The sequence below is a fragment of the Cariama cristata genome, unplaced genomic scaffold (genome assembly GCF_000690535.1).
Source record: "Cariama cristata isolate BGI_N322 unplaced genomic scaffold, ASM69053v1 scaffold19527, whole genome shotgun sequence".
Classification (NCBI taxonomy): domain Eukaryota; kingdom Metazoa; phylum Chordata; class Aves; order Cariamiformes; family Cariamidae; genus Cariama; species Cariama cristata.
In genome coordinates, this window is record NW_009627358.1 from 24,713 (window position 1) to 39,906 (window position 15,194).

The following is a 15,194-nucleotide window of genomic DNA, read 5'->3' on the forward strand; positions in this document are numbered from 1 at the left end:
GGTTGAAGTCCTCAGGGCAGAGGCAGATGTTTAAAGTGCTGATCGAGTCTCGGCCACAGCAGTGTGATTGTCCAACACTGGCAAGAGAGCTAAAATTACAGCCAGGCTGTGAACGGGGGGAAGCGGTGGTGTAAGAAGCCATAGATAACTCCCCCCTTCCAGCTGGAGTGGGGCAGGAGCCCACTTGATTTCACACCCACATCATCATGGCAAGGCTGGTTGGCCTGTGGGGCACTCGGTGAGGATCAAGCAGCAGCACAACCAGGAGCAAGGAAAACCCCCCCCCCAGCTGTGTGGGCGTGAAGGGGGGAGGTTATGGTGAAGACAGCAAAATGCACTGTCCAGTCTGTGAGGATCGAGCAGCAGCACAACCAGGAGCAAGGAACCCCCCCCCAGCTGTGTGGGCATGAAGGGGGGAGGTTATGGTGAAGACAGCAAAATGCACTGTCCAGTCTGAGTCCTGGCATGAGTTTGCAGGTTGGCCCCAGGAGCTGGCAGCAGCCTGGCCAGGACTGCCTTCCCAGTGCCCTGGTATGGGGAACGGTGGTCCAGGCTGTATCTGAATGGGGATGCTGGGGTTAGTGTTGGTCAGAAATGCTTTTGACAACTGATACGTTTTTTCTGTCAGAAAATGCCAATTTATTTGAAAGATATTTCTGTGGGAAAGAAAAGCTTTGCAGAAACTTGTAATCTGGAATGATTTTTTCTTTTCTGGTCAGGATAAGCAAGTAACATTCCCAGGATATAAATGGCAACAAGTCAGACCTGGTGCCTGAACCTGAGTCCTCTGCAGTCCAAGTACATAGTGAAACCATCAAACAATGAGGGAGAGCTGTCTATCTGTCGGTCACCTCTTTTCCTACCATAGTCTGCTGTGTTTTTTTTCACACATAATCATCATGTTTCGTTCATATGCAGAACAGAAATTTTCAATCACCTCATGAATTGAAAGCTCAGATATATTTCTTATTCAACTCTGACTCTGGACCCTTTTCTTAGCCCACCACATTCATCGCACTGGTCCATAAGCACCATGGAGGCTACAGGGGCTGCAGAAATCCCACCTGGGGTCTGCTTCCAGTATATATAATGAATAAAAGATCTGTAAGTGGGTTAGATGGACCTTCTGTATGGAAGAAGTACAAAGTCCTGGTTGCTCAGGGAAATGGGCCTAGTTTTGCCACTTTCTTGAGTGCATGCAGTCAGTGGTGCTTGCAGTTATAGCATAAGTAAAAGAGGAAAAAGGAACACTGCTCGGGGCTGCCCCAACAGGACAGAAATGATGGCATTGTTCCTGCTTGCTTGTGCCTTCCCGCTGCAACTATGCCAGAGTGGAAGCCGGAGCATGATTTTCCCTTGATGACAGCTTTGATCCTATTTTGTGGCTGGCCATGGGTCCGGACACAGACATCTCTAAGCAGTAGTGGGGTGCAGTGATGCAGGAGTGGCCACTGGCATATGGAAACCATCACACCCACTGCAAAGCAGTGCCCTGTGTCAGGCGTTCCCCATTGTCGTCTTTAGGGACAGCAGGGTGAGGGCAGAGCAGGTGCTGGGGCAGCTGAGCAGGAGGAGAGAAAGCAAACTCAGAAAATGTCTGTGTGCTCCCAAAATCTGCCTTGAGTTGAATTACAAGATGCTTATATAAAAACACAGTTAATTATTACAAAGCAACGAAGCGAGGAAACACAGATTCACAGCATATCTCCTGCATTAATTAGTTGCTAAAAATGTAGATCTCAACAGCTGTGAAGCTGCAAACAGGTCAGTAGCAAAACGGTCTCTCCTGGTTATTGTGGTGAGAAATGCTGTTCTCTGTGAGGCTGCTCCCAAAGGCTGTCAGGGTCGGAGGCAGCTCACAGAGCAACTCAAGAAACATGTTTAAATGAGGATGCCATCACCAAGAGCACTTACTGTTCATGTCTGCTCTGGTCTGAGATACATCTAAAAATGTGGAGAGGAGTTAAACCTAGAAATCCACCTAGAAATCTTCAAACAGGTGTTTGCTGTATGTGCACTGCAGAGCGTATACATACAGAACCAAGCATTCCTTCAGTATCTATATGAGCTTTGGCCAGGCATGCTAAAAGCAAGCTCAAGGATGAGAGAAACAAGAAACTCCACCATTATGGAGATCGAAGTTGTTTGCAGACTTCACATCAGATGGCGGTGTGCCTGAGTCTGCTGAGAAGTCTGGATTGGGAGTGGGGGAAATCCAGCAGAATTTATGTTTCTGGCAATGAACAGACCTGAAAACTTGGGTTGGACTTTTAAGTGTATTGGCCACCCTCAGGCAAAATCTTTGTTGCTAAAACAGGGTGCATCTAACCTTTTTCTTTAGGGTTTGCAAATTAAGATTTCATATTATTATAGAAAAATTATAGGTTTGAATAAGGTCACAAGCAGAATGCTAGAAGGAATTATTTCTTATGGTCATGAGTGACTCAAGCAAAACTACAACCAGTGCCAAACAGAACCGGTGTGTTTCCCCACTGGTGGCAAGAAGAGCTATAACCCCACTGGCAGCAAACCGTGTGACTGCCCTGAACACCCTGTTATCCCAGGGCAACTCCACATACAACTTTCCTCAAACTCTTTTCCAACCACTTGCAAACAATGCAAGCGTCTGCAGGAACACAAAACAGGTATCCCTGTGCCCATGGGCTGTGATTGACCTCTGCAGCTGGTCTAGGCTTTTCCTCGGGTGGCATTATCTCAGCAACTTTTGTTCCACTGCTTCTTGTTTTACACAAGAGAGAGGACAAGCTACCTACTGCAGCTTCATACTCCTGTTCATGCTTGCCTTTTTTTGTCTCCCAACTTTGTTAGGGTACTTCACTTCTAAAGCACTCTGAGGAGAAAATTGTGCTAAACAAAACTAATGTGCAGAAGAGGACATTAAAAATATCTTCGGATGAGTATGAAGTGAAGACAGTTCACTTCTTTCATGTCTCATTACTGTTCACTAGTAAAATAGAAGAAAAATGAGTTTGGAAAAGATCTAAATAAATGAATATTGTTTTGCTGCAGTGTGTTGATTTAAGTAAGAAATCTAAACCTGTAAAAGAGAGGAATTAGTCATTACTCAGAAAACACTAATTGTTACATGTCTCAAGATATCGGAGAGAGAATTAAGGCATTTTGCGGGCCATGCAGTCATGTACCCTGTGCATCTGAAAAGTTGTCTGGCTTTTTAAATTAATGTGCAAATAAAAATATCTGCAAATTTGTCACCACTTGTGCAAAGAGGTTTTGAAGGTCAATTATTTACTCTGTTGGATCTGAAGTAACTTCTTTCCTTCTGATCTTTTTTCTCTTCTCCTCCTTGAGGAGGGCATTTCTATAGAAATTATGAAGAAATTGGCAATTTCAAAATGTAATTAGGAGCTTTATGTGCTTCATTTTAAGGACATTTCACACTATGACCAAATAATGGTAAGAACGAAATGCTGCCAGCTGAAAAAATCAGCTGGGGTTCTTAATGTAAAAAAAATTAGGGACTGTTAATGCATGGAGCTCATCTTTGAATAAGGGATTGAAATTAAGTTATTTCAGCGAAGTAAGGGAAAAATTTTCCAGTACCATTGTCTGAATTGACTTGTGGTCTGCCCTGGGAATATATCAGGTATTTGCTGTACCACAGACAACTTTTTTAAAGCCAATGTTTATTTTGCAACCATGTATTGCAACCAAAAGCAGTGTATTTAGTTTCAAGTGTGGTCTTAATCCTGCAAGCATACACAAACATACTGTAAAATCTAAGAAAACTCATTGAATTTACTAGGACTCCTTCGTACTGAAAACGGAGATGGACTTGTTTGCAGGGTTGTATGCTCTTTGATTTACCTGCCTGCTATGCAAGATCACCTTAAGAAAGCTCCAGGAGGTAAAAAGCGATAACCTCAACTTCCAGATGTGTTTTGTCATGTTGCCTTAAAAGGATTTCTTTAGGACACTTTCCAAATTGATTTGATTGGATTTGTTTGGTTTTAAACCTACATAGCCAGTTCATAACAGTGCCCACAGGAAAAAGGAGTTGGTTTTTTGTGTGTGATGTTGATAGTCTGGTCTTTGATTCCTTCTGCATGTCTAGTATTAAGTCAAACTGCCTCATTTTTCTGGGCATTTGGCCCCAAGAGAAGATTCATGGCAAAGTACCAGATTAAGATGGCATCTTTAGAGCCTCCTATATAGTTTGACACGATTTGTTGCCAGGGCATAATTGTTGTTTCTTGCCTCATCCTCTGGCCTTTCTTGTTCACCTTGGCACCTACTTTTAGTCCTCTTTCCAAGCAGAGTGCTGGCTTCTGTATGATGCTCTGAGTCTTTATACAAGGGAGCTTTTCTCATGATGAAATCCTATAGCACTGATGAACATGGCTAAGGCTTGTCATGGTGGAATTTGTTACCCAATGAGGGAGGTCTAACTGACTTAAGCCTTGAAAGTCTTTCACCCAGAAGTCTGTTTATTGAAGTATCTCACAGGTGCATGTATGTGCACAGGACAATCTGGGTGTTACCTGCACACGCCACAGCCAGGGTCCAAGCTGGTGACACTGCTAAGTGTCGGAAATCTGGTCCAATTCCACAGACTGGGGGTGGGAGATTACCTGTCTTCCTACTGTGTTCAGAAGAAGGTTAAATTCACTCTGTAACTGCTGCTCAGGGGTAGGTCTGGCTTTCTTTCACTTAAGTGGTGAAGATGCACAGTACAAGCATTCACGCAATAACATGGCATCCTCATAACACCTTAAACTCCTTACACGAGACTCCTGCTCTATGCTTCCCAAATACCTGCTAAGTTTTTTCCGGAGGCTTGCTTCCAAAAAAACCACCCTCTCCTTGCCCCCCCCCCTTCATTGTTTTGTGTGATCTTTAAAAAATGTGGCATTTCTGTCTAAATAGTTTGCCAAAGGCCTGTGACAAACAATATTAAGTTGTCAGTTGTGAGACATTAAAGAAGTGAAGTGTCTTCACTTCATACTCAATCCTAAGATATTTTTAAATGTCAGAGCTTTTGACTCAGTGGTTATCACCAGCTCCATTTGTGGAATACCCAAAATGGGCGTATATGGATTCAGTTTGCAGAAAGTTCTGTGTTCCCCTTCTGCAAATGTTAGTCCTTAAACATATTTCAAAAATATGCACATTTTCATCAGGATCAGTAAACGTTCTGGAATTTCTGACTGCAATGCATTTCTGCCATCTTTCCTGTTTTCACGCAGTCATACATTCTAAATTTGTTTCCAGATGACATTCTGCCTGGCAGAAACATATAAAGAAAATGGAAATAAATATCCTTAACAATTTGTGAGTGACATATTTGGGTTTGTAAGGGTTTAATTCTGATTTGCTCTTGTTGGATAACTTTTAAAAGGCTGAAACTTTACACTTAAAAATGAAAAAAATAAGGGAGACATAATAATTTCCTGCATATAACTGATCTGTTTCTCAATGTTGTTTATCAGGAAAATTGCTGTTGCATTCAATAGTATCCTTATCTGTTTAGTCCCAGTTGAAACCCACCTCATCAAATCAATGGAACAATCTTCCTTCCACCAAATGCAAGACCACTGTAGCTTATGTTATCAACAATTATTTTTATTTTCAGAATAATTATTTCTTTCTGAAAATGGCATGTAGTGTCAATGTGCTTGATTAAATGTCCAAGAAGAGAGTACATGGTTAGAGTCAAGAGAGGAGATGCGACTTAAATGGTGACAAGCGTAGTTGGGTTTTGTGAGTGAATACCAGTGAAAACTCAGCTTGATGTGGATCCTACAGAAGCAGAAGACCAACAGCATTGTAAAAAGAAAAGCCACCCTTGTAAAAGTCTTGTTTAATTTTAAATTTCCTTGCACCTTCCATCGGGTAGCTTCTTGATGCCAGCTCAGCATCAGAGCAGTGCTAGCTAGCATGTATGCTCACAAACTCAGCACTGAGGTTGAATTACTGTGCAAGCACAGAATAATCCAAGGAGGCTAGATCTGAACCCTGTAGAAGCTAGAAATGCATCCCAGTGTGATGGACTGTACTTCCACAGGACATCTTTTGCAACAGTACCGATCTTCACTATCGCCAAGGGATTAGTATGTAGTCTACAGCTACTACAGCGCCAAGTTTCTGGACAAATCTGCTCACACATTTAGCCATTGGATTCTCCCTGTGAGATTAAAAATTTACAGGAGTTGATGATTTGTCTAATAGGAAGAAGTGAATTAAAGAATAAAGCATAGAGAGGGCAATAGTGCTTGAGGTTTTTCTTTCACAGTAAGACAGAGAAGCAATTAATCTGAGTGGCACTGTTTTTTGAAAGAGTCAGCCACATTTACTTTCCTAATAGCATTCTCTCATTTTTTCTGTAGGTCCAGCTGCCCAGCGCCAGGTCCAGAATGGGCCATCTCCAGATGAGATGGAAGCACAGAGAAGGTGAGTTAATCGGTTATGGTAGAGTTCTAGGTTGTAACTTGGATGAACGTGCAGTCCTTGCTCAGCAATAAGCACTGTTCTTTTTACTTGTACCTGTTTTAAGCTGATTCTGAGTTTTCTCTAATTATTGCTGATGATTTTGTAATGACTTTTAAACGGTGACGTGAACTGAAGCTCTAGGTGAACTCTGCTCAAAGGCAAGCAATGTTCAGAGTTAAAGACAAAGCATGTTTAAAAGCAATTTGTAGAGTGTGTGTTTCTGAAGCACATTAAGAAAACCTAACCTTACCCTCTTGTGGGTCTCCCGCTGGCAGTTGACAGTCATATTGACCAGGGAGCATCCGATAGATGATATACACTCTCAATAATAGCTTAGGCCCATTTTGTGTATGGCTGCTTCCTATATCATAATGCTGTTCCTGTTATGAATGTTTCACTCTAAACCAGGATAATAAATGAAAGTGTAAAGTCATATCCTTCACCTTTACACATATGTCAGACCTGGTGCCATTATTACACATGGCCTTTTCTCTAGCTGCTGGGAGTGGTCTCCTTGACATCAGAGGCAAGGTGGGCAGGAGTGTTTGTCCTTATATGCCTGTCTCTGTAATCAAGTTATGAGGCCCACCTCATTTCAGCTTTGCTGATTCAGCCCCGATTCCTGTAGCCGCAGGAGAAATCCCTGTAGCAGCAGTATCCTCAGCTTCCTTCGCTTTATACTTATCCCATTCTGAACAAAGTCTTCTAGTCTGACCAGTAGACCGTGCTGTCAGAGCTGTGATCGGTCTGCCCAGCATCAGTGGTGTCCACGCCAGCAGCACTGCTTACCCAGGCTTGTGTTTCCCTGTTGAAGTATAGGCTTGTACATGCAAAAAAAAGCACCTTTGTTCCCCATATTCCTGCGCACTGCAAGTGTCTTTCTGCTGCTGTTTGAGAAACTCCAGAGAATATTCTGCTGTAACACGTATCAGCTGCTGAGCCATACTTCATCAGGAGTGCGCTGGAGTACAGAAATTGGCAGGACCTGTTGCTGCTCCAGGTTTGGTGCCTGGCATTGCTTAAATGAGGTGTCTGCCTTTGCTTCCGTTATGAGAGGAGGATCAGCAAGTGCAGTTAACCCTCCAGAGGCCTTGGCCCAATCTTTGGTTCAGATAATAAATAGCTTTGTAAGTATTTTAGTGGAACCAGACCTGCAGGGGCAGTTCAGTACCAAAGATGTCAGATGTTGGCCTGAAATGAGAGGTGCTCAGTGGGTGCTGCCTTCATTTGTAGGTGCAACATGTAAGCAGGCAAGGTCCCCCCTTGCAGGGTCCAGGGACTGCCCTCGGCCTATGGTTGTGTAGCTTAATATCACATACTCCTGGAGCAGCAGAGATGAAGTGTTGTAATATATCATTTGCATTGATGCTCCAGGGCTACCACTCTGACTGATCCCTACACAGAACCATGTATAGGTCATTTAAGGCAAAGCCCTTACGCAGGCTGTGGTAGGTACTTAGGGTTCTCTCTTTCGCCCTCCAAAAACTTAAGGGATGTGTAGGGATTTCCCACGCCTTTATGAATAACTCTGAATGGCCTGAGATTTAGTAGGGATTTACATATGAGTATTAAATGGCTCAGCAGGTAATGATATTTCACTGGAGATTTGTAAGATTTACTTTGGGATAGCAGAGCTAGCCTAAAGGTCAGAGGCAAGCTCCTACTCCCCCAGAGGCGGGGGGACACTGCCTGCTCCAGCTCTTCATTTCACTGGTGGAAATGACTGATTCTTCAGACCATATATAACTCAGACCTCAAATTTAGGTGTCTAGTCTGTACATTTAAGGTGTGAGCAGCTTAACTACGTTAGAAAAAAATAATATTTATTGTTTTTCATTTAGAGACAGTAAAAGCCTTTTGGGTAGGTATTATTTGACTGCTACAGGGCACATGGTTCTGGGAAAGCTTCTTTTGCTCCACTGGACTGGAATAAGCTATGCCAGTAGATGCACTTAGATCTTACTGCATCTGCACTAGAGGACTTTCAGCTTTAATTATGCTGATGCGTTCTTTAAGCATGGAGCAGACCTAATTTTAGGCCTAGCTTTTTTTGAACATCTTATAAGCAGGCAAGGAAATGAAGTTATGGTAACTACCCTGCAAATTTGTCTGTTTAAAAGGTTTTTTAGAGACCTTTACACAAATGTTAAGTGAGTGTGTTTTAAGGCAGGGTGTACTTTGTCCCCTCTTGTACTTTACTCCTTGCATTCTCCTTAAGCAGCCTTGTGCCAGTCTCAGGCTTTATTTAGTTCCACTGAAATAAATTTGACTTCCTAAGAGTGTAAAAACTTCTCCTTTTAGCACATGTGGGTGGGTGCACTTGGCACATATAAACTGCTTCTGCCCAAGGGCAGACAGGGCTAACATGAACTCCAACGACTTCAAATGGCCATGGCTGACCCTTGTTTTGGGGAGCACCCTGCACCTGTATCTGCTCTGCAGCAGCTCTAAGGACTTGGAGATGTCTTACCAATTTTTCTTTCCTGGTCTGTCAAACTGGAGTTTTCCAAGTCCCCCATATAAACCTAGAATTTCCCCCAGGTTTAATGAGGAAAATGTGTATGTCAAGTTGTTCATCCTCACCAAATTTTGCTAATGAATGCCAAGCTAAGGTAGGGGATGATATGCTTAAGAAATTCTTAGTACATGTGTTTATAATTGGAATTTTAGCAGTATAATTGGTGCTGTTGCATATATGTTCAGCCCATAACTATCAAGTAAGAGCCAGGGTATGTATTGAAGTAAAGATTTTTATTTATTTAGTTTGAAGTGTCATAGCTTGAATGAAACAAGTTGAATCGGCCAACTAAGACTGTTCCTCAAACCTGTTTCCCCATTGCACATATAATAATTTCTCAGATGCCTATAACAGTTTTCCAGAAATTGCCTGTGTTCGATGGATTGCATGTCCTGAACATAAAACCAGTTTAGGATTGATCCTTCCACAGTGAAATAGTGGATTTTCTTTTCCTATCTGTTGAATTAGAATCGAAATATGGGAAATTTGTTTTGCAAATTAAGACATTCTTTTTTTTCCTACATAATGTAACCTTATTTTACTGGACCTTTTTCCTTAAAAAGCTTCTATTGGTATGTAAATAAGAGAGAATTATTTAAAATTGCAGACTCGGGAAAGTATAAGTAAAAATGTAACAGGGAAATCTCTCTAAAATATTACATAAGGAGTCAAAATAGAAGTGTTGCTTAAAGTTAAGCTTGCCTTACTGTACAGACCATGCAGTAAAGATGTTGCGGCAAAAAGAAATCTCTATGCAGTTAAGACTGGCCCAAATATACATGGAACAAATTGAAGGCAAACTTGGCATAGAAACCATGGAAGACAAATATAATAAACCTTATTACCAAGTGCTTCAATAAGGTAATTTCAGAGCTGTGGTTTAGTATTGTTGAAATCTTTAGTTCATATCCGTGCACATGGCAAAAAAACCTGGCAACTCTTCTAGTTTTTAGCTATCAATGTTTTTAACAAGAGAAATGCCAGGGTGGGTTTGTGGCGGGGGTCAGAGGGACAGCTCTTTCTGCAGAAGCGTTACAGTGTGCAAGAGAAGACCTCTGCTGATAGACCCTGGGAACTGCGCATCTCTGGAAAGCAGAGCCCGGGAAAAGGCTTGGCAGCACATTTTCCTGCGGGACACCAGGCCTGGGTAGCCCGGGAGCTAGCAGCTCCTGGGGGGAAAGGTGCCAAAAAGGCAGCAGTGCAATGTTGTGATCAGCATTTTGTGGAGGAAACGCGGCAGTCGTGGTCCCCGTGGCCACGCCGGCCGGTGCAGGGATGGAGATGCTGGACGTGAGGTGGCAGGGCTGTCAGCCAGGCTGTCCTGTGCCAGCAAAGGGTTTGGTCATGCAGCTGGACTAAACAGGTTTTGTACAGTCAGCACCTAAATGCAGATCAAGCTTCGTTATATTTTCTTTCTAACTGCAAGTCCTTTGGGCTCCTGATCCATAAGAGACTCAGGACTGTGTCATTTTATGTGAGACGCCCCTTACTCTTTCCTTGTGATGCTCATGTACTTCAGGTTGATGACACGTGTGGTTGCTGTGGTCTCCTGGGCCTTGGGCACTGACTATTTATTCCTCATGCAGAGCTCGTTAAGGAGTTATCTTAAATGGATCAACCAACCCCTGCAGTGTCCCACAGGTGCAGAGCAAAGTCCTGGTTACGCTCACCCAATGCATGCAACGGTACTGCCGTGGCCAGGGCAAGTGAAATCAAACTCACTTCCATCTCATGGGATCAGCATTTCTCTGAGGGACTGGCTCACACCACCTGAGACATACAGCTTGAGTGCTTCTCAGTGTATAAAGCTTTTACTCAAAATTATAAAGAATACATAATGACCGAGGGTTTTTTCATTGCTATTTTAGACAAGTGATGGAACAACAGCAACAGCGCCAGGAATCTCTGGAAAGAAGAACCTCTACCACAGGCATGTATCAAACCAAGCAGATATAGTCTCTCCCTGCTTGTCTCTTCTAGCTGTAGTTGGGTTTTGTGTGGTGCTATACAAGAGCTAGACTGCTAAAAGTGGTTATAGTTATGATTAGGTTTTAAAGCATTTTCAGCTAGAGACTTACATGCATTTGAGCATGGTTGTGTTGTTTTGCAGAGGCTCACATCTGAGACATGCTGGTGGAGCTAGGCAGATTTTGTGCTTGGCAAAAATTGTACAGCTGAGGGGGATTTTAGGCATACCAAGGGGGCCTGGCCTTGCTTCTTCCACATCCACAAGGAGAGCAGGTCGCACAGCCACTGCCAGAGTGACTCTGTGTTTCCCGGGGATGTCAACACGAAGGGGTTGATGTGCTGGATGTGCCAGGTCAGGCGCTCCCCATCACTCTGCATCACAAAGCAAACTACAGCACTGGGGAAAATATAGCTCTAGATGCTCATCAGTGGGGATTTTGTGGTCATGAATTGAGGAGTCTTCTGTGAGCTTAATGGAAAAAATATTTATATTTAATGAGCTTATGAAAATCTTCTATAGCATATTAAGTTGCACTAAGCTGAGAGAAGAGATGACAGGAATAGCTTATAACTCCAAAGTATGGCTTTGCCTCTCAGGAAGAAGGAAGGGCAAGCCAAGATGGCCATCTTGTGTTTGTGCTTTTTTTGGGGGGAAGTTTTTTCAGTTAATCTGGCCACGTAAGTGAAATGCTTTTCCTCAGCTGTTAGAACTTTTTAGTTTTTGACTTGAAACCAGCTCAGACATACACACATACCTTAGTCAGCAACAGAAGTTGTTGGACGCTGTTTCAGCAGAGGTTACTGTGTGCTCTTCTGCATAGGGAACATAGCCGAAATCCTGCCTCAGCATCCGCAAGGAGTGGGACGTGGCACCCAGGGGCTTCTGACTGTCCCTTCCCTGGCTACAAGGTGGCCACCACTGTGTTCAGCATATCCTCCCTTGCAACTGCCTGTGGTGCAAGGGTGGTGCTCATGATCCTGACTGAGATTCACACAGGACTTGGAGAAGCCTCACTGGCACCGAAGCACACAGCCCTACCTATGCTGCCTGGGTCCTGCTCCGCACGGTCCTGGGGAGAGCACGCAGCCCATCCCGTGCTGCAAGGGTCCTGCTCCGCACAGCCCTCTGGTTCTTCCAAGGGTTGGAAGCCCCCAAGTTGGTGCCTGCACAATCTCCTCTTTGCTTTGTTTGAGTTTCTGTTTGCATTTACTTCACGGTTCCTTTTTCTCCATTCCGCTTTGCCTTGGTTTCATTCCTTGCTGCATACCCATCTTATTGTTTTCATTTGTCTTTTCTGTTCTTTTAGTTTCCACCCTTCAGATAAGCGTGTGCTCTCCCCCTTCTCAGCCCCAGTCTCCTCCTCACACCTGCAGTAACTGCAGTACTCCTGCCTCTTGTGCTGTGCCCCCACCACCACCTCATGCCAGCGCTGTCTCTTCGGCACCCTCTGTCCCTGAGCCCACCAGTCAATCCTCTTTCAGATCCCCATGGAGAGCCAGAGAGCCCCCGCAGCTCCTGCACCGGCACTCGGCCTCTGAGCTGCCAACGACCCCAGGTTCCTCCCCTCCAGCCTGCCCAAACCGCAGGACCATAACAGCAGGCATCAGGCGAACTTCACTGTCTCCACCACCTCCCCATCCTTCCCACTCTCCCTTCGCCTCTCACCAGCTTCTCAGGCGCTCTTCTCTTTCATGCTCTCCTCGGTCTTCTGCTTCCTCCGCCACAAACGCACCTCCTCTGCAGAGGGGTAACGTCCTGCAGCCACGTGGTCCCACCATCCTGCCTGTGATTCCTGTCCCACCTGACAGGGTCAAGGGACCTACAGATAAAGCAGGCCAGGAGACCTCAGCAAACATACCTCTGAACAGCCATCCTGAAGAACAAATTGCTTTAGGCCTCTCTGGGACCCAGGTGAAAAGCGTGGACAGGTCTTTCTTTCCACACCTAGGAGCTGCACCCTCCTCCCTGCTGCCCACCATTGCCAGCCCCCCCACCTCCTTTGGCCAGGCTCCCTCCCCATCCTCCCATCCGACATCTCATCCTCCACAGCAGTGGTATCAGCCCATGTCACACTGTCTTCCATTGCCTCCCCCTTACGCTGCTGTGTCTGAGGTGGCTATGCCCAGGAGGACACCTCCTTACATGACTTCATCAGCCATTGCCCACTTGAGTAAGTACTGATTTTGAATGAGTTGCGACCTGTATAAAGCCTTAGCTCTCAGCCATTTAAAAAGCCCCGCTGGCACTGCCTGTGACCCCTAGAAAAAGGGCTGAGAAACTCAAGGCTCCTCCTGCTGTATGTGATTTCTGAAACCAAGGTTGAAAAGTATCGAAATCACTCAGGACCGGTCCAGGGACCTTCTGAGCTACAAGCAAGGCAAAAAGCAAGAACTGCAGGACCAAGACCCTGTAGCTGGGTCGTTGCAATGTATATTCTTACTGTATTAGACTAGAATGAGATTTTTATCGTTCAGCAGAGTCAAATTGCATTTGGCAGCGAGCTTCATACAAAACCTATTTTCAGATGGTCCAAACGTAGCGGATGGGCTCTTCTGAAGCTGGAGGCCAGGTCTGCTGTAGACTTGTTGTCTGTGTAGCAATATTGGTAGAGGTTGTGATTTTTATTCTTTTTCTTAAAGTGGTATTTCTGTTACCGTCAAAAGATATAACATGGATTTTGTTGTAGTTACCCAGAACCCCCTGTGCTTCTGTAATTTATTTCATTCTAAAATCTCTCTTCCTGGTATAAACTGCATTTATAGTTGAGGGCTTGTCACAGCAAACCTTTTTCATTGCAAGCACATCAAGAGCTTGGTTCTGCCACTTTGCATATGGTCTTGATTTCTAGTGCTCATCTAAAGCCTGTGGAGTTAGAACAGTTATGAATAACGCGTATTTGCAATTCAGATCATACGTTTTCTGACTTGGATCCATTCCTGTTTATGACCACATATAATGCTTAAATGATGTGCCTAGAAAAGGAAGAAAACTGAGAGATTGCCTTTCACTTTCTGCTAAAAATATTACTGCAACCACTAGAGGCTCAGTCCTTCAGCTGATAGAAGTCCTTGAAATCCACTTAGTTCAATAAAGTTATTTTAAACTCAAATCAGTCCATTATTTTGACTCAATTCAATTTTTGCCTCAGGCTGGCCTCTGATTAGGTGGGTGTAGTTTTGCAGTTACAATTAACTGTACCCACAATGAATTGCTAGCTATTATGTTCATGAACCAAAGAGGGCTTGAAACATTTAAAGTATTTCTAATAGCAACTACGGTTCATTTCAAGACTGCAGTTAGGAGTGTCAAATAATGGCAGAAGTAACCACAGAAATAAGGCAGTATTGTAAGAAGACCTAGATAAGAAGAAAACCAGGCTGCTAATGTTAAATACAGTTTCCAAATGTTCCTTAGTCAAACTCGATGGTCTTTCAAAATAACACTTACTGAACAACTGAACCTGTGATTATGTATCAGGAGCAGCCTGTTCTGAGAGAGCATGACATGGGGAAGTACCCTTGAGGAGGTGTATTTGTTGATCTGACCCGTTAGAGACAGGCACAACACTGCCACGGAGTTACCCACCATCATCCTCTCCAGCAGGCTGCTGCTTTGAAGAGCTTTGCTGAACCTTGGGGTGCTTGAAGCTGGAGTCTCGTCTCCCCCCCCCACCCCCCCCCGGCCCGTTACTTTGCAAGACCTTTGCTGAGGCCACACACCTTCTGTTCAACAGAAAGGAGGATGTGTCATTGTAGCCCATGATTCTGGTAAAAAGCTGATGTTAAGTCCATGGGGTTGGCTGATGTAGTTTATTATCTCCATGTGGAAAGCTATGAGAGAAGCAGAAGAAGATGCCGCTTATGAATTGGGAAGTGTTGTCTGTGTTTTGATTTCGGCACAGGATAAAACACTAGTGCAGCCAGGGAGGAGGGAGATGGCTAGTTTATCAATGACAGGGTCTCGCAGGAGGACACAACTGTAGCTGATTGACCATTGATGCAACCACTGTTTCCTGTTCTTCTGCATGCTTTGTGCTTCCTTGCGTTGATCAGTCATCATGTAGTCAGGTCATGGCCTTGGGAGTGGGAGTGTGACCTTGTGTATGGGCTGGAGGAGATTGTGCTTCAAGTCTAATTTGTATTCTCTGCATTTCAGGCCCAGCACTTCCACCTGGTCATCCCAGTGGTGCTGCTGTGATCCCTGCTTCATCCGGGGGGCCCCCACCTCCACCACCCCCCC

The 15,194-nt window shown here is 44.3% G+C and overlaps 1 protein-coding gene across 1 annotated transcript in view; it reads left to right on the forward strand.

The window, feature by feature from the left end:
• Positions 1-5,026: 5,026 nt before the first annotated feature.
• Positions 5,027-15,194, forward strand: part of EVL (Enah/Vasp-like) — a gene marked incomplete at its 5' end in the record, with an annotated part of 21,529 nt that continues 11,361 nt past the window's right edge. The window contains 4 exons of the mRNA XM_009704427.1: positions 5,027-5,067; positions 6,366-6,429; positions 10,855-10,916; positions 15,111-15,191. Of these exons, the coding sequence (XP_009702729.1) occupies positions 5,027-5,067; positions 6,366-6,429; positions 10,855-10,916; positions 15,111-15,191 (248 nt within the window). The remainder of the gene's footprint in view (positions 5,068-6,365; positions 6,430-10,854; positions 10,917-15,110; positions 15,192-15,194) is intronic.